Raw genomic sequence first — 24,462 nt, forward strand, 5'->3', positions numbered from 1 at the left:
GGTCTCACACGATCGCTGTTTCTGGAATCCATGTTGATTCCTACAGAGTAGATTCTGGGTTTCCAAAAACAACATGATACTCAAGCAAAAAACATGTTCTAAAATTCTACAACAGATCAACATCAGAGATATAGGTCTATAGTTTTGCTCATCTGCTCGACAACCCTTTTTGAAGACTGGGACTACCTGTGCTCTTTTCCAATCATTTGGAACCTTCCATTCCTCTAGAGACTTGCGGTACACGGCTGTTAGAAGAGGGGCAAGTTCTCTCGCATACTGTGTGTAGGATCGAATTGGTATTCCATCAGGTCCAGTGAACTTCCCTCTGTTGAGTGATTTCAGTTGCTTTTCTATTCCTTGGACACTTATTTCGATGTCAGTCATTTTTTCATTTGTGCGAGGATTTAGAGAAGGAACTGCAGTACGGTCTTCCTCTGTGAAACAGTAGACTTGGTATGAATTTTTATGGGAGTACCAGAAAAGATACTAAACTTTATTGCTTGTCAGACTTCACATATGAAGAAGAGGATTAAGAGCATCTATCAAATAGACAAATGCCACAGGCATCTTCCATGTCCTCTGAATGAAACCCTACCACAACCCAGAGATGCAGATTGATGTGAGGTTGAAGGAAACTGAAGCACACTCAACACTCATGAAGCTTCAACAGGAGGCACTATCTTTGATGCTCACCTTAGTGAAGAGGATGCAGCAAAATGATCAGAATGTTAGAATCCATAAGCATCACCATACAGAGAACCAGTGACAAGATGTAGATCAAAGATGCTGTAGTCAGCTTCAGTGAGATCTTCTGAAACAGAGGGCCACAGTTTCTCCAGGAGAGGAATACCATGAGCTACGGTGCATGCAGTGTGATTTAGTAGTTGGCATCACTGGCTGACATGTTGCAAGTTGCTAGTTCAAACTTGTTCACAAGCAATTATTTATTGTTTAGTATTTATCATCTCTGAAAGGTTCTTGAAATATGTGATGTTTGTTGTGTTTGTATATTCTTGAATATTTGATGTTTGACCTAATAGCTGCACATTCCATACAAGAGGTCAGCTCTGTTCCAGCTGTGTGTTGGTATTCTTAATAGAAGTGCTTTCATTGCTAAGTTTTGTATTTCATTGATGACCTAGCTTTTGGATTTGGACTTGATTATGTTTTTGAAATAACAATGTACCACAGAACCCTCATACAAGGAAGTGTACGTGATATCTGGAAGAAAGCACAGTTCACATCTGTTTCCAAAATGGGTAGTAGAAGTGATACAGAAAACTACCATCCAGTATCTTTGAAATCCATATCTTGTAGAGTATTGGAAAATAATCTGAGTCAAAATATAATGGAGTTTCTTGAATAGAATAATTCCATTCCCGCAAATTAGTATTCTGGAAACATCATTCATTCAAAACCATAGTCATGCATTTTCCACATGACACCATGAAGGCCATCGTTCAGAGCAACCAGTAGATGCCATATCCACAATTTCTAAAAAGCATTTGAGTCAGTATCACAATAATCATTACTAATGAAAGTACAATCATGTGAGGTATCAAAGAAAATTAATTTCTCCAGTGAGGATTGATAAGGAGGACACAGCATGTTTTCTTGGAAGGGGAATCATCAACAAATGTAAAATAACTTCAGAGGGAGGTGTACTGGGGCCCTTATTGTTCATGTTGTATATTAATGATCTGGCAAACAATATCAATAGTAACCTCAGATTTTCATAGATGATGCAGCTGTTTTAAATGAAATACTGTATGATAAAACTGTGTAAATATTATCAGTCAGATGAAGACAAGCATTAGTGGTGTAAATACTGACAATTTAGTTTAAATGTTCATAAATGTAAAAGTATGTACTTCACAATGCAGAAACATAGAATCTTTTAACTACAATATTAATGAGCCATGAATGAATCAGTCAATGCACATCACTACTTGGGTGTAACAGTTTGTAGGGTATGAAGTCCAGTGATCACATGGGCTCAGTCATATCTAAAGCAGGTAGCAGACTTTGGTTCATTGGTAGGATTCTAGCTTTTGGGGATTATTAGCTCGAGGTTGTACAGGTATCAGGAAGAAACTATTTCAGAAGAGACTCAGGGTGAAGGCTTCCTATACAAACCACAGCTTCCACAGCCAGTCTTCATATTGAGTACTGTAATAGATTGGAGGCTCACACCAAACTTAAAAAAGAGGTTCCAAGGAAGGGTAACCAAGTGGAACTGACTGTCTCTTGGTAGGTTGGATCTAATTCCCAAGTAGGGGGATAGAACTGTTAAGTGGACATGTGTATCCCTTGAAGTCCTCATCAGTATTAAAAATGGGACAGTTTGTTGTCTGAGGATGATACAGTGCACAACCCCACACTGAAATCAATTTTCATTCATGTCCAGCTGCAAAAATTGGGATAATGCTTGCTGACTAAAATTCATATCCTACAAACTGTTGCACTCAAGTAGTGACGTGTGTTGACTGATTCTATTGTGACTCACTGTAGTCTAAAGATTCTAGGTTTCTGCATTGTAAAGTTCATAATTTTACATTTTGGAACATATAATAAGTTGTCAATATATGCACCACTTTGAAAGCTGGTCTAGTTGCAACTTATTATATTCACACACCCTTTTTCAGACAGTACTTTACCCGTGTGACCCATTCTAAAATATTCCTTCAGTGTATCGGATCCATACAAAATAGGACTACCCCGAGGATATTGAATGAGCATAAAGGTATATCTGACCCATGGGAGAGCACTATAGAAAAACTGGAAAACAATGGCAGACACCAATTAATATATGCCAAATTTCCTGTGAAAGGTAGTTTGAAACATTTCAAGATCCGGCATAAAGTGAGAAATATAGGAAAATACTGCAACCTCATAGGGTCCACAAGACAAGAGTAAACCAATTACAGTACATGCAGAGGCACTTAAGCAATCATTCCTCAAGCACTTCATACATGGATTTAATGGTAAGAAGCCTAATAAATCATACAATGGGGAGTATCGTCTGCCATACACTTCACAGGTGTCTACTTAAATGTAAATTTAATGGAAGAGAGAGTGATAATCGTACAATGGGGAGTATCTTGTGCCATACACTTCACAGGGGTTTACTTAAATGTAAATGTAATGGTAGAGAGAGTGATACAAAGCCTGTCTGCCCTTCCCCTACATGTACAGTCCAAGAACCCACAAAAACTTACTTGGATTTTTCCAGGTCAAATATGTGAACAGAGAATGGTTTGCAACCAGTGGACATGAGCTACAAAATGACTGTTCTCAGTAAACAGCACACTGTTCTTGGAAGTGACTTTTTATGACATATTTAAACTGTGTTTCAGAGTAAATAATTTTCAGAATTCTGGGGTCAAACTCCAGTCCAGCACACAATTTTCAGATATTAAAATTTGCATGTAGACCTAGTTACTCAATTATTAAAGTAAGGATCAGCAGTGAGGTGATACTGGATAACTAACTTAAATGAATGCTTCCAGACATCATTTGTATTACCTGCAAAGTGACACTACTCAATCTACATATGATTGCCCTGAAAATAAAAACCATTTAAGTGATGTGCCTGTTAAGAATTTGTGAAAGAACCAACTGTATAACATGTTTCAAGCTGTGACAGGCCAACTAAGCGAAGTTTCATGTCTATTTGTGCTTCATTCTCCTGAAATGAACCACATTTAGTCTGATCATCTAAGGTACTGACTTTTTTTTGTCAGTCAGGTACTTAGTATACACATGATATAAGATCACATATAATTTTCCTCCCAGGCATTCTGTCTATCAAATTGAACTGTCACAAAAATGAAATAAGAAATAAATCACAGAATTAATTCTATGCTTACTGATAATAATGTAGAATACTTTGATATTTTTGTCCAGTAATTATTAATGATGGACATGATGTACCCAAAGACATTTGTTGCTATCATTAATCCCAAAATTCTGTTGTATTTTAGTATGAACACTTTATTGACAATATTTATAATATACACGTGAGAACACTCTAGTTAACCATAGGATATCTAGAAGTCAACAAACTAAAGTGAAATCAAAGAACAATCAGGATTCAATGATATACATTATAGCTCATAATCAATGGAAAATCCATGATGGAATGTCACAATATTATAAGAAGTGTAGATGATACTCACCATTTAGTGGAGATGCTGAGTCGTAGATAGGCACAACAAATATGGTGAGCAGCAACTATCCTTTTCACAATATTGTTATAGCTCATAATGACACAGAATCTATATCACCCCCTCTCCCCCACTCCATCCACTTCTAACGGTAATTTCTATTTAAATGAGCATGAGATCCAGATTATGTGATGAGCAGTGCAGAAGCAGATGAATCTGGTGAATCTGTCAAAGATTCATCAGGAACTGTGTCCAAAATCTGCTGTAGCATGTCTAGTTTGCACATACCAGCATAAAGAGGTGCAGAAGGCAGGTTTATGGCAATTGATGGAAGTCATAGCTGAGGTACCATTAATGTTAAGCTTTGAATATTGACTCATCTGACTAAGAACTGTATATGTTGCATGATATGGTGGGTGCAAAAGTTTGTGCATAACTTCATACCTAACACAAACCTAGTTACATGCTCAAAGATTAGCAAAACTGGAAGAGCAGTCATATGTTGCTCTCTGTATGTGACTGGGCATAGTTACAGAATGTGCAAAAGTCATGTTTGAATAAAGTCTGATGCCCCAGTAACATGATTAGGCATGTTGCTGAAGCATACCCTGATTAATCCAACTGGTTGACCATAAACCATTTCTGCTGCTGTGTCACCAAAATTGTCCTTGATATTAGTTCAGAGACCCAATAGGATAATTGGCAGAGTTTTTATCAAATGTTGTGATTAATGACATCCTAGGGACCCTATTAATTAACAGTTTAAACGCTGATTTAAGCCATTTGCTATCAGATGATAAACTAAAATTTAAATATACTTCACAATTATTAAAAAAGCGATTGATTTGAACATACATGACTCAAGTTACCTGTCTTTGTTGATGGTAATAGGGAGAGGCACCCTGAAAAGAGTGTTCCCTCCACAAAAAATATGGTTGTTGTGATTTCAGCGGTAGCATTGGCCATAGGGAAAACTTAAGGCTGACAGGTGAAGTAATCAGTGCCTGTTAGAAAGAATGTCTGTCCTTCAGGTGGTGGTAATGGTCTGACAATGTCTATGTGAACGTGTTCAAATCACGGCTGGGTGGGCCAAAAGTGCCTAGAGATGCAATGATGTGGTGGGTGATCTTATTATGTTTGCAGACCACACATTGGTGCATGAAAGCTTTGCAGGCCTGTAAATATTTTGCCACACAAAAACTCACTAAACCAGCCTTATTCTGCTCAGGACTTCAGGGTGGGATAAATCACATAGTAATGAGATTGCCTGTTGACAAAAGTTTGTTATCACAAACTGGAAAGCATGTGATGTACAAATATCACAATAAAAGTTACATTCAAAAGCGATATCTGGATGCAACATAGCTGTTCATCAAATGGGCATAGAAGGAAGTCTTGCAGCTCACTCACTGTCATACTTTTCTGCCCAAGGCAAGTGCCTTGTAGTCGACTGGACCTGTAATTGCATCTACATAGGCCAGGGCATCTGTCAATGTACTCAGATCTCCATTGACATAGACATTACAAGCAATGAATTACAGTGTATAACCTAAGTGCTGCAGCTGACATGATGATGCTTTGTCTGGCCTCTGGCAAAGAGTATAGAATGGCAGCTTGTGATCACTGATTAGTGTAAACTATAAACTTTCAAACATATGGTGAATATTCTTCATAGAAGCATAAATGCATATAACTTGTGGTCGTATGTTGACCACCTCTGTTTCAATGGAGATAGTTTCTAGCTGAAGAATACCAAGGGCTGCCAACATTGGTCTATCTGTTGTTGAAGTGCAGAGCTTACTGCAGTTGCAGACACATAAGCCACCAAAGTGAGAAATACTTGTGGAACGGGGTGCACTAGAAATGTGGTCTCAGCAATAGCAGTCTTCACATTGTCAAAAGTAGTTTCTGCTTCACTAGTCCATTGTAATTTGTCACTTGGGCTTGGCAAATACCACAAAAAGTCATTCAGTGGACTGGCCAGAAGCAGATCGTTGTGCATAAAACCCTGACAGTGATGTCTGTAGTAATTTTTCAATCGTTTGGCTTCTGTTAGAGACAAGTGCCTGATCAGAGCATTTTTAATGGCAGTGTATTCGACAGTGCTTGTTCTTGTGGCCACAGAATCTTGAATTTCCATAGCCATGGCCTAATTGAGGGTAGCAACAACATAACTATACCTTTGACCGATGGTCTTTATAGTCTGGTAGAGGTTATACTGACTAACAGAGACTGGCTTTTCAATTGTGTGAACCACAGAATGTGATTTTGCTGCCAGAAGACGGAGTTTCAACTGCCATATGGCTCATGGGCACATTTCTGGCTCATCAATTTGCAGCACCAGATTATGCACTGTAGGTAACAGAAGTCAATATGGCACTGAAGTATGCTGTGAAGTTGGTGCAAGGAACACATGTGGCGAGGTGGATGCAGTTGTCTTCTATTTATTCTGCAATTCAGCATGGCTTCAAGTGTTTGGGTCATGAAAAAATGTAGTGTTTTAGTGTTGTGTTGTAGCCTTCAGTCCATACACTGGTTTGATGCAGCCCTCCATGCTACTCTATCCTGCACAAGCTTCTTCATCTTCAAGCAACTACTGCAACCTATATCCTTCTGAATTTGCTTAGTGTATTCATCTCCTGGTCTCCCTCTACAATTTTTACCCTCCACGCTGCTCTCCAATGCTAAACTAGTGATCCCTTGATGCCGCAGAATATGCCCTACCAACCGATCCCTTCTCCTAGTTAAGTTGTGCCACAAATTCCTTTTCTCCCCAATTCTACTCAGTACCTCCTCATTAGTTACATGATCTTCCCATCTAATCTTCAGCATTCTTCTGTAGCACCACATTCTGAAAGATTCTCTTCTTGTCTAAACTAGGCACTGTCTATGTTTCACTTCCATACATGGCTACACTCCACACAAATACTTTCAGAAAAGACTTTCTGACACTTAAATCTATACTCGATGTTAAAAACATTCTCTTCTTCTGAAACGCTTTCCTTGCCATTGCCAGCATACATTTTATATCCTCTCTACTTCGACCATCATGAGTAATTTTGCTCCCCAAAGAGCAAAACTCATCTACCACTTGAAGTGTCTCATTTCCTAAACTAATTCCCTCAACATCATCTGATTTAATTCAACTACATTCCATTATTCTCGTTTTGTTTTTGTTGATGTTCATCTTATGTCCTCCATTCAAGACAAAGTCCATTATGTTCAGCTGCTCTTCCAGGTCCTTTGCTGTCTCTGACAGAATTACAATGTCATCAGCAAACCTCAAAGTTTTTATTTCTTCTCCATGACTTTTAATTCCTATTACAAATTTTTCTTTTGTTTCCTTTACTGCTTGCTCAATATACAGACTGAATAACATTAGGGATAGGCTACAACACTGTCTCACTCCCTTCCCAACCACTGGTCCTCTATCAGGCTCCTCGACTCTTATAATTGCCATCTGTTTTCTGTACAAATTGTAAATAGCCTTTTGCTCCCTGCATTTAACCCCTGACACCTTCAGAATTTGAAAGAGAGTATTCCAGTCAGCATTGTCAAAAGCCTTTTCTAAATCAACAAATGCTAGAAATGTAGGTTTGGCTTTCCTTAATCTATCTTCTAAGATAAGTCATAGGATCAGTATTGCCTCACATGTTCCAACATTTCTACGGAATCCAAACTGATCCTCCCCGAGGTCTGCATCCACCAGTTTTTCCATTCGTCTGTAATGAATTCATGTCAGTATTTTGCATCTGTGACTTATTAAACTGATAGTTCGGTAATTTTCCCATCTGTCAGCACCTGCTTTCTTTGGGATTGGAATTATTATATTCTTCTTGAAGTCTGAGGGTATTTCGCCTGTCCCATACATCTTGCTCACCAGATGATACAGTTTTGTCAGGGCTGACTCTTCCAAGGCTAATATTGTCTACTCTCTGGGCCTTGTTTTGACTTACGTGTTTCAGTGCTCAGTCATATTCTTCATGCAGTATCATGTCTCCCATTTCATCTTCATCTATGTCCTCTTCCATTTCCATAATATTGCCATCAAATATATCGCCCTTGTATAGACTCTCTAGATACTCCTTCCACCTTTCTGCTTTCCCTTCTTTGCTTAAAACTGGTTTTCCATCTGAGCTCTTGATGTTCATACAGATGGTCCTCTTTTCTCCAAGGGTCTTTTTATTTTCCTATAGGCAGTATCTATCTTACCCTCACTGATATATGCCTCTACATCCTTACATTTGTCCTCTACCAATTCTTCTTCTATTGTATTTGTTTCCCTCGTTATTGTCAGTCATTCCCTAATGCTCTCTCTGAAACTCTCTACAACCACTGGTTCTTTCAGTTTATCCAGATCCCATCTCTGTAAGTTCCCATCTTTTCACAGTTTCTTCAGTTTTAATCTACAGTTCATAACCAATAGATTGTGGTCAGAGTTCACATCTGCTCCTGGAAATGTCTTGCAATTTATAAAAGCACTCCGTCTTCAGGCCACAAGCGGCCCATCGGGACCATCCAACTGCCTTATCATCCTCAGGCGAGGATTGCAATTTAAAACTTGGTTCCTAAATCTCTGTCTTACCACTACATAATCTATCTGAAGCTTCCAGTGTTTCCAGGTCTCTTCCATATATACAACCTTCTCTGATGATTTTTTTAAAAACCAAATGTTAGCTATGATTAAGTTATGCTCTAAGTAAAATTATACCAGGCGGCTTCCTCTTCCATTCCTTACCCCGTTTCCATATTCATCTACAACTTTTCCTTCTCTTCTTCCTTTCCCTGCTATTGAATTCCAGTCCCCCATGACTATTAAATTTTTGCCTCCCTTCACTATCTGAATAATTTCTTTTATCTCATCATAAATTTCTTCAACCTCTTCATCGTCTGCCAAGCTAGTTCCCATACACACTTGTACTCCTATGGTAGGTGTTGTCTTCGTGTCTGTCTTGGTAACAATAATGCATTCGCTATGCTGTTCATAGTAGTTTGCCCACGCTCCTATTTTTTTTATTCATTACTAAACCTACTCCTGCATTGCCCCTATTTAATTTTGTATTCATGACTCTGTATTCACTTGACCAGAAGTCTTGTTCCTCATGCCACTGAACTTCACTAATTCCCACTATATCTAACTTTAACCTATCCACTTCCATTTTTAAATTTGTAACCTACCTACCTGATTAAGGAATCTGACATTCCACCCTCCGATCTGTAGAACACCAATCTTGTTGCTCCTGATAATGACGTCCTCCTCAGCAGATCCTGCCTGAAGATCTGAATGGGGGACTATTTTACCTCTGGAATATTTTACCCAAGAGGACACCATCATCATTTAACCATAAAGTAAAGCTGCACGCCCTCAGGAAAAATTATAGCTGTATTTCCCCCTTGCTTTCGGCTGTTAGCAGTACCAGCACGGCAAGGCTGTTTTGGTTAATGTTACAAGGCCAGATCAGTCAATCATCCAGATTATTGCTCCTGAAACTACTGAAGAGGCTGCTGCCTCTATTCAGGAACCACACATTTGTTTGGCCTCTCAACAGATACCCCTCCATAATGGTTGCACCTACAGTATGGCTATCTGTATCACTGAGGCCCGCAAGCCTCACCATCAGCGGCAAGGTCCATGGTTCTTAGGGGGAAATGTTTTAGTATGAATAGTTTATTGACAACATTGATAATATACACAAGAATGTGAACAACTCAAGATAACCACAGGATATCTGAAGGTGAATGAGTAACAATGGAATCAAAGAACAGACCACAGCCATCGGTATATACTACAGCTCATAATGACATGGTATCTTTATCACTCTTCAGTTCCTATTTGTGTCAATTAGCACCACTTCAGATGTCTGAGCACTGCTTCAAAGTGCTCATGCTGTTTGCTTCAGAGTCTCACATCTAGTGACAGTTTTACTGGGGAAAAAAGCACAGGGCACAAAATCAGCATTTTAAGGAGATAGAGTACTCCAGAAATGCACCCTTTAGACGTTGTAGAGCAAGAAGCTGCACAATATTTCTAGGAATCTTCACCACATAATAATCCAATAAAGATGGAATTCTTGAAAGTTAATCAACACAGAAACAAGGCTCTGAAAAGAACTGTTTCTGGTATTTAGTTGATATGTCATTGCCAGCAGATCTTATGTATAGGCTTGTTGACACCCAGATGAATATGACAATGCGCATAATTTCTGGTGCAATCAGATCTACTCCAGTTTATTGGCTTCCACTCATGATCTAATCTACACAGATGTACTGCCCTTATGAGAGAATTCCACAAGATCTCCAGGAATTCTAACCTACCTATGCATGGTGACCTGCCACTTTTAAATCGTAGTAGACTGAAATCACGCCATCCAACCCTGTGTGATGCTGCTGCCATGGTTGCTAAGGACTTTAAACCTCTTGAAGAATGGAAAGGTCAGTGGTAGGCAGTGACAGATGTGAACCTGCATAACATCTTCTCAGGTGCTAAACTTCCAAATGGATTCAACCTACTACGCAAGACCCAGACTACTCTCAACAGAATCCATACCGGCCATAGCCGATGCAAGGATACTTTCTTTAAATAGAAGAAGCTGCCTAATCCAGTCTGTGACTGTGGGGCTCCATACCAGACTGTTCACCACATTGTCAGTGAATGCAGGATTCAAGCCTATCACGGTGCTGAAGAGGACTTCCTGCTAGCAACTCCAGATGCAGTGTGCTGGATTGAAGGACTGGATATTCAATTGTAAAGACAAACTTAAGTTTCTTGTGTGTCAATATGTACATATGTATATGTAATTTAATTTTATGATATGTCTGCATTAGCCATACGCTAAATAAATAAACACAGAAACAGGAAACTGGAAGATGGCTCTAAACTGAATAAAATTTGTTGTTCAATAATGAGAAAGTCTGTCAATAACAGCATATACAAAATATTACTTATAATGCAAAATATAGAAAGAAAGTTCAGAGGTAAAATCATGACAGTCAAGACAATGTTGCCAGAGTGTAGACAATGTACCTAATCTAAAGGTGTATTTCATTTAAAGCATTGCCAGTGTTTGCAAACGTGAAAAGTAAGTTTTGGAATTCAGTGTCAAAGAACCTCAGTGAAAATGACAAAGAAAAATTGCTTAAGTACAAATTAGAGATGAGATGAACAAACATCAAGCTGTCCTTCAAAAATGATCTACACTGCACATCTCAGACTAGGTAAGAATTTGGATAATTGTGCTGTAGACTTAGTAGTAAATGTTGCTGAGAACTTTTTAGACAAGCTAGAAGGAATAATTTAAGATAGGTCTGCTGAGAAAATTTGTAAATTTTTAAGTGCCTCTAATGTGCATTCTGTACACACTTAATCTGATATTCACTATTATATTAAAATTGTAAATCTTACTAACATTGATACATTGATTCACTGCTAGAGAGCAGGCATTATTAACAAAAAGTTTAAAATACAATACTGCATCTAGAACTTATAGCACATACTAAAGTGGTAACAGATCAAATGAAAGTGTCTACAGCCAATAAAAATATTGTAACCTATAAAGTAGCTAAGACTGTATATATTTTTAAGAGAAGCAATGTCTCCATAGATGAGATCAAATTCTAATAAAAGCAATCAGTAAGAAATTATATGAATATGAGTCAATAATTCTTAATGTAAATGAAAGAAATTCTTTTGTTGGCAGGTGATGCAATTATTTATAATGATGTACCATCTGGAAGAAGTTGCATAAATATTCAGTTTAGACTTGACACACTATCAGAGTGCTGCAGAGATTGGCAACTTGTTTTAAATGTTCAAAAATGTAAAATTGTGTTGCGTCCTTCACAAAATTAAAAAAAACCTAGTATCTTATGACTGTAATATCGATGACTCACAGTTGGAATAAGCCAATTCATACAAATATCTGGGTGTAGCTTGTAGGCGTATGAACAGGAATGACGACCGAGGTTCTGTCATTGGTAAAGCAGATGGTACACAAGTTTGCTGGTAGAATACTGGGGAAAGGCAGTAATCTACAGAGGAGATTGCTTACAAATCACTTGTATGACCAGTTCTAGAATACTGCTCAAGTGTGTGGGACCTTACCAGATAGGACTAACAGGGGATGTTGAACATATACAGAGAATGGCAATGGTCCACATTTGTTTAATCTATGGGAGAGTGTCACAGAGATACTGAAGGAACTGAATTGGAAGGCTCTCAAAGACAGATGTAAACTATGCCAAGAAAGTCTATTAACAAAGTTTCAAGAAACAACTTCAAATGATTACTCTAGGAATATACTACAACCACCTATGTTCACTCACATAGGGATCGCAAAGACAAGAGTAGAATAATTACTGCAAGCACAGAGGCATTCAGACAACAATTCTTCCCACACTCTACACATGAATGGAACGGGAAGAAACTGTAATAACTGGTACAATGTGATGCATCTCACAGCAGTTTGCAGAGTATAGATGTAGATGCCAATTACTATAGAAGAATATATAAAAAAAGACTATGAAGTTTGTCAAAGTGAACTAAATGTTTAAAATATCAAAATATCTCACCAAAATATTCTGACATGGTCAAGAAATTAGTTAGTAGTAGTTCTTTTTTGCTAACAGATACATTACATAAGAAATGCACAGTTATTAACCCCAGTTCATTGAAATGAATGCCAAAAGCTATGGCCCTATTAGGCCCACAGTTAATTAAATTAGAACCCCTTTGGCCAGGTTATTTTATCAGTAAGGTACTATATTTAATAAGCTCATGATTGAGACTTCTTTTCTTCCAAACAACCATCTGAAAAAGAACACTTCAGATCTTGCAGAATTTACTCAGTGCACAGTTATTTCAGATGCTAAATTCCTTTAATTGGATTTGCCAAACTTGCACTGCCTGACAAAAAATTGAAGCATGCAGAAGACATAGTCAGAAGTGAATATAACTATGTACATGTACACTCCATTCGTGGGTATGTAAATAGTGTTGCTAGCCTCTGTGACTGGTAGAATGGCTACCTGAGAGCATTAGTGTTGTTTGCATTAAGCTTTGTTACCAGTCTTGGTAAAGTATATTAGGGATATGAACAGTATCAGATGTTATCACTCTGAAGGACATGAAGATGTTTACTTATTTCAGACAGAGTTGTCAGCACCTGATAGATACTGAAATGGGCCTCATTGTGGGTCTCGAATGGCTGGCTGGTTGAATGATGCAGTATCTAGATTTGTGGGGAATTTGGACATGACAGTGGTCCAGTGTCAAACTGCAAGGGAGTGTGATAGCACGCAAACTTGCAGTTAAGGTTACATTGGATCATGGCTGACCAGTACAAGGGTGCATCATCAAAATATGCACCAGGCACATTGTAACCTGGGTCACATCTGTGCCTGTCATCCAAGAACATTCTGTGTCATCCTGCCCCATTGGTCAGCAACTAGCAGTAGCCAGATTAGGGAATTACTTTCACAGGCCTATGCTGCCATTAACACCACAACACACATGGATGAGTTTGGAATGGTGGCCTAACGCGAGAGTGTGAACTGCTGATGAATGGCACTGCATTGTGTTCACAATTAACCATGGTTCTGCACTACCCTGAACGGCCATCTTCAGAGAGTATGCTGGTGACCTGAGGAGAGGTCCCATTCTTCCAATGTTTTGGAAGTATAGAAACTACTCATGGTGTTATGCTGTGGGCACCCACTGCATATGACTCCAGGTCTTGACTGATACTGATTGAGGGAACTCTGGTGGCACAATGGTACAGGACATCATGTATCTTCATATGTTACCTTTCATGTGACAATACTGTAATGCCATTTTTAACAGAAAAATGCTTGTCAACAAATGGCACATACCTATGAACTATCTGCATGAAATTTATGTACTCCCATGACCAGCAAGATTGTCAGATCTGCCCTGATAGAACATGTGTGGGACCAACGGACTGTAGCTCTGTCTGCGTAACAGGAACTTTGGCAAATATTTTATGGACTTAACAGTGAATCAGTTTTTTACAAAATAAAAAGAGTTACAAATAAAGACTGTCTAGAGCAAGAAAAATGTAAATGATACTCTTTTGCTATTTAGGATGAATAGCAAGTGAAAAGGCTCACCTTACGGGCAGATTGGGAGCAGCAAGAATTATTGCATGCACGGAGCTTGCCAGCTGCTGCCCCTGGTTGCTGCTGTTGCTCCTGATGAGTGCTCCCTGTAACTGATCATAAACTAACTTCAAACCACAGTGAATGAAACAAATGCACTGCAAATTGTAGCAAATATGAGGTGAGTGAGAAAAGTAATGATCCTTTATTTATATGCACCAAAGTTTTTGTTTTATTTTATTTCCTAACAATGATATTGCCTCCTTCGGATCAAGTGAATGGGGGGTGGGGGGGGGGGGGGGGTGGAGGGCTGAAGAACACAGATAAAAAATTCTGTGATGGAAGTGGCTGTGTGACATGGAGCATTGTCAGGATGAGGCATCCATTTGTCTGCAACATCCAGTCTCATTCATTCTGCCTTTTCATAATCCTTTCAAGAACACTTGGTTGACAATGTTTCCTGGAGGAATAATGCCACAAGAGCTTGCGCATGTTTAATGTTTTCAATGTTTTTTAAATTAAAGGTTCATCTCTAGCACGTTTTTGGCCTTCCAAGAATTGTTTGTGCCAGCGAAAAATTTGTGCTTTTGATAAAGAATGTTCCACATAGGGCTGTTTCAACTGTTCAGTGGTCACACTCATGGATTTTTGTAACCCACAACAAAAACACAACTTCAATGATGGTGCTCTCAAAAATCACATGGTGGTTGTGCAGATCTGAAACTCAAACAGAGCATCTGGAAGGGATGAATACACTGGTCTATACATGTAGAACAACACAGAATTACCAAATGCTAGCAGTGTTTTCAGTCCCATTAATTTTCTCACACACCTCATACTTCAACTTTTCTTAATGCTATGTGAATGAATGAAACAAATTTGACTGAGGTTTTATATCAAATATTAAAATTGATTCATTTATTTATAAGAATGTTTTTATATGTATGTATTTCTTTTACCCTATATTCATTATCCTCTAAAGCACAAACACCTCAAGGATGCTCCCTAAATTCCAAAATCTGATCTTCACCGAGGGCGTTCAGACAGTCGTTATTCCCTTGTGCGATCTACGAGTGGGACAGAGGGGGAGGGGGGGGTGGCGGACTATGACTTTGGTGTGAGTAGTGCCCTCCACCACACACCACTTAGTGGCGCTCTCTCTCTCTCTCTCTCTCTCTCTCTCTCTCTCTCTCTCTCTCTCTCTCTCTCTCTCTCTCTCTCTCGTGTCTGTGGGTGTATACCTGTCCCTTTTCCCCCTAAGGTAAGTCTTGGTAAGCTCCTGGGATTGGCATGACTCCATACCCTCTCCCTTAACACCGACATCCTTTCGTCTTTCCCTCTCCTTCCCTCTTTCCTGACGAAGCAACCATGGGTTGCGAAAGCTTGAAATTTGTGTGTGTGTTTCTGTGTTTTTTATTGTCTCCTATCAACATACCAACGCTTTTGTTTGGTAAGTTACAGAATCTTTGTTAAAGTAAAATCCACCATCAATTTTCCATTCCTATTTTACTATTACTGTTGTCATCAAAAATTGATATCTTTAAGTGAAGAATTGGGCAAACAGTGTACCAGTAAGGATGTGACTATCATTGGAAATAATGTGGTATTCAACACTTGGTGATAATGGTCAGAGTGCTGCTGTGTTATACACGTACTTTGCAATGTAAAAGCCAGGTGGTAACATAATGCAACTAGGTTTCCTTGTGCAATCAATGCTTCTTGTTAGCAAACTAGAGCACCAAGCCCACCAGAAGCTGCAAATAATTTCTCTGCGCAGTATGAATGATTTGGACAGTCTGATAGTCTGTCATTACAGTATCTAAAATGTACTAGAAGTACTCTGATTTTCATAAATATAGGCACACAACCAAATGGCTGTGCAGCCATGAAAACATTTAAAAACAGATGAAAAACTACCTAACATTAAATAGAGAAAGACACAATGGAGCTCCTGAGACAACATGCTTCTTGAACTTTTCATGCCACATGAGCACTGGCCATAAAAAGACACCTTAATGAGCATTTTTGTATTTGCTATGTTGTAGTGGAATAATAAAATATGTCTAGGAATGAACTGGTGATTCAGAATGTGGGCCATATACAGCCCAAAACAGAAACTGAAAAAGGTGTTAGTTCGCAACACTGATGTGATGCACCTACATTCATAAAAGTAGCAGTAGGAATGTGTTCTTGAATTGAGCAGAGATAAAAACTGGTGGGTATTTTTCATTCAAAAGAAAAGAATGGATGAAATGATGAAATGAAATTTGTCAAGTATGTTTAATTTTGTTTTCATGCCTCCCATAAAAGCACTCACCTAACTTGTAACAGTTTCTAAACAGAAACCATGAGACATGGCAGTGACACGCTATTTCACTGATCTATAACATTATGTAATCTCTTAAGTTAAGGATAAGAATAACTTGTTACAGAACACATCCTAAATATATATTTTGTGTAATTTTTAATTTATTGATGAAATCTGACATCAGCTTCAAGAGTTATGTGTCTTTCAGTCGAGTAGTGTATCAAAACTGAAAGAGATAAGAAGCAGTCATATTCATTCATAGGAGGTACTGGCAGAATTGAAGCTGTGAGAATGGGTTGTGAGTCATGCTTGGATAACTCAGATATTAGAGCACTTGCCCATGAAAGCAAATGTCCCGAGTTTGAGTCTTGGTCTGGTACACAGTTTTAATCTGCCAGGAAGTTTCATATTCATTCACTGTCATGCAAGACGGCAAGACACACCCGTGAGTGAAGCAATTCCATTAGGTGGACAGAAACAAAGTCCCAGAGAGAGGCAAAAGTGAGGCATCTTAAATGTTCTGTAAGCTTGATACAGATACACTTATGTAAAAACTAAAATGTAAAATGAATTTTAGTGGAAAGACACCCTGGACTTGGCCCTGGCCCTGAAGGGTGGGAGAAACAAAGCAGTCCTACCATTAAACAGTTTTTAGCAGACAGAGCAATCACAAAATCATTACAAGAAGGGCTCCAAGTGAGTTTATGCTTGCTGGGTAGGTGTGGAGCATCAAAGTAACTAAATTAGCAGTATTAGGAATAGTGGCATGTCTGGTGTTACAGTCTGCTAAAAAGTTACATGTTGGTAGTATCATCCACTTATTTTGGGCAGGTGATGAATAATGTTAGTTAAAGTGAGAACTGTAGCTGGTGGCCACTCAACCTCAATGACTTAATAAGCTTTATTGTTAATTTGTACAATATCTGTGAAGTATAACTATGGACAGCCATGCAGGAAGTGACTTTGATTGGTGTTTAAAAATTATATTTTGACTGTGACACTAACTACAGATTTAGACATGGTTAGATCAGGTGAGCAAAGCTTATATCATCCAATTGCATCATTCCTCACATTGGTAATGATAATTGTTATCTTACTGTGTATTTACTCATGGTTGTGGTGGATAAACACAGATGGCCTCCAGGTCAAGACTGCATGTGGAAGTTTAACAGTAGTGGAGAATCTTGTGAGTCAAGGTGCTAAGCAACTGCAGAATCCATCTAGTATTTCTCTTACAAAGTCTTGCATTGAAGCTTAGGTTGTTGGATCTTCACTGGGGCCATTAGTTCATCAAAATTATGTTGGGAGATGGTTTTTTCAAACTGGTTGTTTCCATTAAGGCTCCATCAGTGCTGGCTTGCTGCATATTTATTACTGGTTTGCAGTTGTTACTGATGTACACCATTTGGGAGATGTCTCTTTCTTGGCCAGTCCCTTAGTTCAGTGATTGTGTGTGTGCTGAAAGTTTTAGTGCAATGTCTAAATGAGAACAACCAGGTAAAGTCAGTGATATTTAATGGGTTGTGGTGTTGGTGATACACATCAAGTTAAAGTAAGCAACAGATAGAGCTGAGGTAGTGCTAGAGCATACACATCTATTACTACTTCAGTTACTGCTGCAGCAAGTTCTTTTCCATAGAGAAATTGCCTGTTTTTGTCCTTTTGACCTATCTTGTAAGAAATAATGCATAAATACCAATAAACCAAATTAAATGGGTTGCAACCATTTTGGCAAATACAAAGTGTTGACTCACAAAGTATAAGGGATGGAAACAATAGACAAAAAAATAATGGTGGCAACTGTGTACCAGGTTTCTTTTATGAGAAGTGCCATGCCAGCTGAATATATCAAATCTGCCATTCAAGTTGAATATAAATGTTCATGTCAACTGTTTTATAAACAGTAACTGTTCCTTTCTATTCTGACAGATGATTTCTCCTGGTAAGCTAATGCCTCAATGCTCTGAGATGTGTTGCCCTGATAGCCCTTTTGAATGAGACCACCTTCCCTGTGTGTTGTAAAGTCAACAGATTCTTTACTATTAGACTGCAGCTTACCTACTCAGTTGTGTGAGCTGTGGTTCACTCACTAAGATAAATATGTCATTATGTGACACATATAAGGGGGCTCAAGTATTCAGTGTATTGGTAAAGATGTTAATCCATTCATTTACTGCTTACACGAGGCAGTGCCTACATGAAAAAAATTACACTTCTCCAGTATCTAACACAGCTCACCATGAAAGTCATTTTTACATGGTTTTGTGCTAATTTCATACTCACCAGCCCCACATCAAGACAGTATTATCTATTTTACATGTTATTGGTATTAGACAAACATCTACCAGCCTTATTCATACTGCAAGTGACATATGAACTGTTGGAAATGTATCCTGAATTGTTTCCTAAGTCAATATAAAATATACTGTGAACAGTTGCAAATGAAATGCAAATTGCAGAAAAGTATTTCACATCTTGCTGAGGAGAAGAAAGTTGTGAACTAGTTCCCAAACATGAGAGGATGCTTTTGGCTATTTTGTTTATTACTGCAAGTTTGTCACATCAATTTTAATTTTTAGGCTTCTTATGGGAGCTTGTATTCACATTGTTCGACTTCTGGTGATCAGAGAAGATCTTCAATATGTATAAAATCAATGAGTTTGGAATTACATGGACAGAACTTAATGTTCCCGCAGACATACCAAACTACATTAAAATACCTCACAAGCCATGTGTCAAAAAATGTAAGGGTTTATCCCATTTTTCTTTTTGTGGGTTACTATTCATAGAGATACTACAAGGTTTGTCTTATTCAGTAAATGTAACATGATGCACAATGCTAATATATTGGTGTAAAGGCACTGGGTGATAACCCAGCGAAGTATGTAAAATATTTCATGTGTGTATCAGTTCCTGCTTCCCACATATTCACCCATAGAAACAGATATCATACACTGCAATAGAGTAATTTAAACTCCACTTTCTCCTTCCAGCACGCTCATATGTTACTTAAGGCATGCAAAAATGTTTTGGAAATTAGACAAAAATTGCAGAGGTTGTACCATATCATCCACCACTGTAGCCGAAGCTTTTAACCCACATCTGTGTCATGGTGCTTGACTTAGTAGCTGCTCCATATCCTGGTGATGGGACAAAATTTGCCCCCACAGAAGGTTACTGGCATGGAGAGGAGAGGTGGTGATGTAAAATTCCTTATCAGACTTGGTGCTAATGTCCAGGTTAAATTCCAAACTTATTCACAGTATCTCATGAAGTGAGAGCATATGACATGGGTCAAAGTTTTTTTAATGATATTATATTCGATTTTAGCTACAAATCTTTTTATTTTACTATTGGAATTTTGGCATTTATATCATTTTCAAGCATAAGATTTTATTGTTATAACCTTTAATCACAATAATTGCGTGGATTTTCACACTCTCTCTTAGAAACAATAGCTGATCACATGATTACAACTCAGTCTCTCGTATTCGACTGCTGTGCCGTGACATGCAGCCGGTGCCGTTCGTAGCTAGGTGGCGCTCCCGCGCTCATCTGATTTGCGGAGCGCCTCTATCGCCGTTTGTGCGTACTGTCGTGGCGGCACTGTTAAATGTCGTGGCACTATCACAACACTTTTCCCCCCTTGAAAAAAAATAAACACTCACTTCCTTGGAGACATGGACAGCGCAGAGACATCCATGGCCTCTTGTGAGGCCCCGAGGAGATCCCGCGCAGAGACACGGGAGTATGGTCGAAAATGTCCAGGACGGAAGCTCGTGCGAGGAACGTGCCTCCTGGATGAGATGATGGGTGAAAACTCCGGAGCAGCATCCATAGGTGTCATTGACCTGGGAGTGTGCTCCAGCGAGATGGGTCCCGGAGAAGGCGGCGTCGCGACTGGGGCCGGTTCCGGAGTACTTGGAAGCGGCAGCGACGGCAGCTGCATCAACACGGACGGTAGATCGGCAGCAGCGACAGGACTGGCGTCTCGAGCTGGTGGAGGCGAAGGATGGGGCGGTGGCACAGGCGTGGCCACCACTCGTGGGCGCATCTGGTCGTAATGGCGAACAACCGTGCCGTCGCCCGTACGGATTTCACAAAGCCGGCGGCCGCGAAGAGCCTTGACCACCCCTGGAATCCATTTAGGGCGAGATCCATACCCTCGTGCCCACACGTCGGCGCCCACCGAGTATTTTCCCGCACTAGGGGACACAGTACAAGGCCTGACAGGGTGAAGCAGGTGCAGTAGAGTGCGCGGTTGGCGGCCATGCAAGAGTTCAGCAGGGCTGCGATCACCCAGAGGCGTGAAGCGATAAGAACTCAGAAATTGCAGCAAGGCGTCATCTGTGGAAAAATCACTAAGGAATTTTTTCATCTGGCATTTGAAAGTGCGGACAAGGCGCTCGACCTCCCCATTCGATTGCGGATGGAAGGGAGGTGCGGTAACATGATGAATCCCTTGTCCAGTACAAAAATCACGGAAGGCCTGCGAAGAGAACTGAGGGCCATTGTCCGTGACGATCGTGGATGGAAGACCTTCTAGCGCAAAGATTTTGGACAAAGCCAGCGTCGTCGCCGCAGTGGTGGGCGACGGACATCTAACAACAAATGGAAACTTCGAGAAGGCGTCAATCAACAGTAGCCAATAAGTACCGAGGAAGGGGCCAGCAAAGTCGGCGTGCACCCGTTCCCATGGCTGAGCTGGATCAGGCCACGGAGAGGGCATTGTACGAGGTGCCGCCAGTTGTTGAGCACACTGGCCACATGCAGCAACCATATGGGCGATGTCCGAATCAATGCCGGGCCAATAAACGTGCCTGCGGGCCAGGGACTTAGTCCGAGAAATACCCCAATGGCCTCCGTGCAACAGTTTGAGAACATCTTTGCGAAGAGAGGCTGGCACCACGACCCGTGGAGATGCGCCATCCGTGGCCAGAAGAACAACACCATCACGAACAGACAGACGAAGGCGCAAGGCATGGTAGTTGCGAAGGGGATCCGATGCCCGGCCCCCGGTCCTGTCTGGCCAACCTCGTTGAACAAAACCGATCACCCGACGCAGGACCGGGTCCCGCGCAGTAGCTGACGCGACCTGCGAACCTGTAAGTGGAAAGCCCTCGACTGCACGACGTTCTTCCTCATCAATGTGGAAACAGAGGAGTTCATCGCGATCGAAAACAGGGTCGGGGCCCATCGGCAATCGCGACAATGCATCCGCGTTTGCGTGCTGGGCCGTGGGGCGATAGTGAATCTCATAATGAAAACGAGACAAGTATAAGGCCCAACGTTGCAGGCGGTGAGCTGCCTTATCCGGAAGTGACGCCGAGGGGCTGAACAGAGAGACCAGCGGTTTGTGGTCGGTGATGAGGTGAAACTTAGAACCATACAAAAAAACGCTGAACTTTTTTAGAGCATAAATGATAGCGAGCGCCTCCTTTTCGATTTGAGAGTAACGCCGTTGCGCCTCGTTGAGGGTCTTTGAAGCATAGGCAATGGGTCGTTCCGACCCATCCTCATACCGATGGGCGAGAACAGCCCCTAGGCCATACTGTGACGCGTCAGTCGCCAGAACCAAGTGCTGACCCGGACGGAATGTGGCAAGACAAGGTGCCGACTGCAAATGAGCCTTCAGGCGGACAAAAGCCTGCTCACACCCGTCGGACCAACAGAAGGGGACGTTTTTGCGTAACAGCTGGTGCAGAGGATAAGCTACCGCTGCTGCGGATGGAATGAATTTGTGATAATAAGCAATCTTGCCTAGAAACGCCTGAAGTTCTTTGACCGTAGACGGCCGGGGTAGTGCGTTAATGGCCGCAACGTGCTCACGGAGAGGGCGTATGCCCTCACGGGACAACTGGAAACCAAGATACTCAATGGAGGGTTGGAAGAACTGTGACTTGTCCAGATTGCACCTCAACCCAGCCGAATGCAAAACCCGAAACAGTGAACGTAAATTACGAAGGTGCTCCGCAGTGGAGGCTCCCGTGACAACAATGTCATCCAGATAGTTTATGCAGCCGGGAACGGAAGCCGTGAGCTGTTCCAAAAACCGCTGAAAAATGGCCGGTGCTAGCGACGCCAAATGGTAATCGCTGGTACTGATACAACCCACAAGGAGTGTTGATAACGAGAAATTCCTTGGAAGGAGCGTCCAACGGCAACTGATGGTACGCCTCCGATAAGTCAAGTTTGGAAAAGAACTGGCCCCCAGCGAGCTTGGTAAACAACTCCTCAGGACGAGGAAGAGGATAAGTGTCAATGACGCTCTGAGCGTTGACAGTGGCTTTAAAGTCACCACACAATCGCAGACTCCCGTTTGGTTTAGAAACCACCACGATCGGCGATGCCCATTCGCTGGAGGTAACCGGAAGGAGAATCCCTGAAGCTGTTAACCTGTCTAGCTCAGCCTTGACAGGTGCACGCAACGCCACTGGAATAGGGCGTGCCCGGAAAAACTTAGGGCGAGCCGCAGGTTTAAGAGTAATGTGGGCTGCAAAATCCTTGGCACAACCCAGACCAGCAGAGAACACGGACGAAAATTCACAACACAATCCATCAAGCTGTTGATACGGAATGTCCTCAGATATGAGGTGCACATCATCATCAATGGAGAATCCAAACAACTGGAAAGCATCATAACCGAACAGGTTTTCAGTGCCCGCATGATCCACCACATAAAACGTGAGGGGCCGAACAACAGACTTGTAGGCAGTGGAAGCATCAAACTGGCCCATGATAGGAATTTTCTGCTGATTATAAGTCCTCAGATTGCGCGTAACTGGAGACAAAGGAGGGGAGCCCAACGCCAAATACGTGCGAGAATTAATGAGAGTTACTGCAGAGCCAGTGTCCACTTGCATGCGGATGTCTTTATTCAGAACACGAACAGTAACAAACAACTTATTTGTTTGAGAAAGCACACAGTGAACATCCATGTCCGACGCCTCGTCCTCGTCGACAGGAGCTTTATGGGACTGACACACAGAAGCAATGTGGCCTTTTTTCCTACATGAATTACACGTGGCCCAACGTTTTGGACACGCTGCCCTGTCGTGCTGTACGAAACAACGGGGGCAAGAAGGAAGCGCTGAACGAACCGGCTTCTGTGGTTGCTGGTTTCGCTGCGAGCGTTGCGGCCCAACGCGACGTTGTTTACGCGAGTGAACCGCCGCCACATCTTCGTTCTCCTGTGCAACAGGCAAATTGTCCTTGTCGAGAGTTGACTGTACAGCGCCTACATCACACCACGCGTCTATTTGCGCGCCAGCAGCGTGAGACACTTCAAAGGATTGAGCGATGCTTAGAACTTCCGACAACGACGGGTTTGGCAGTTGTAGGGCACGTTGCCGAACTTCTTTATCAGGAGCAAGCCGTAGAATAGCATCCCTAACCATTGAATCCGCATAAGACTCGTGATGAGTGTCCGTGACAAACTGACATTTCCTACTCAGGCCATGTAGTTCCGCCGCCCAAGCCCGGTAAGATTGATGGGGCTGTTTACGACACCGGTAGAACGCCACGCGGGCGGCAACGACGTGGGTGTTCGTTCGATAATAGGCAGACAATAAGTCACACATTTCTTGGAAGGACAGGGAGGCTGGTTCCCGCAGAGGGGCTAACTGAGATAGCAGCTGATAGACCCGAGGGGAAATCCAAGATAGAAATAACGACTTACACATAGGAGCGTCGACAACGCCGAAAGCCAAGAAGTGTTGCCGCAAACGCTTCTCTTAATTCTCCCAGTCTTCAGCGGCCTCGTCGTAAGGAGGGAATGGAGGCGGAGAAGAGGAAGACAGACGATGAGTTAGCGACGTCGACAACGCCTGAATCGCTGCCGTCAGCTGTGTTTATTGTTCAATGAGCGCTTGCATA

The 24,462-nt window shown here is 41.2% G+C and overlaps 1 protein-coding gene across 6 annotated transcripts in view; it reads right to left on the reverse strand.

Moving 5' to 3' along the window:
- Nucleotides 1-24,462, reverse strand: part of LOC126267827 (putative thiamine transporter SLC35F3) — a 652,799-nt gene that overhangs the window by 263,002 nt on the left and 365,335 nt on the right. For all 6 annotated transcript variants that reach the window (XM_049973150.1, XM_049973162.1, XM_049973156.1 and 3 more), the window contains exon 4: nucleotides 14,292-14,392. In XM_049973150.1, coding sequence (XP_049829107.1) covers nucleotides 14,292-14,392 — 101 coding nt within the window. The remainder of the gene's footprint in view (nucleotides 1-14,291; nucleotides 14,393-24,462) is intronic.

The sequence above is a fragment of the Schistocerca gregaria genome, chromosome 1 (assembly GCF_023897955.1).
Source record: "Schistocerca gregaria isolate iqSchGreg1 chromosome 1, iqSchGreg1.2, whole genome shotgun sequence".
Taxonomy (NCBI): domain Eukaryota; kingdom Metazoa; phylum Arthropoda; class Insecta; order Orthoptera; family Acrididae; genus Schistocerca; species Schistocerca gregaria.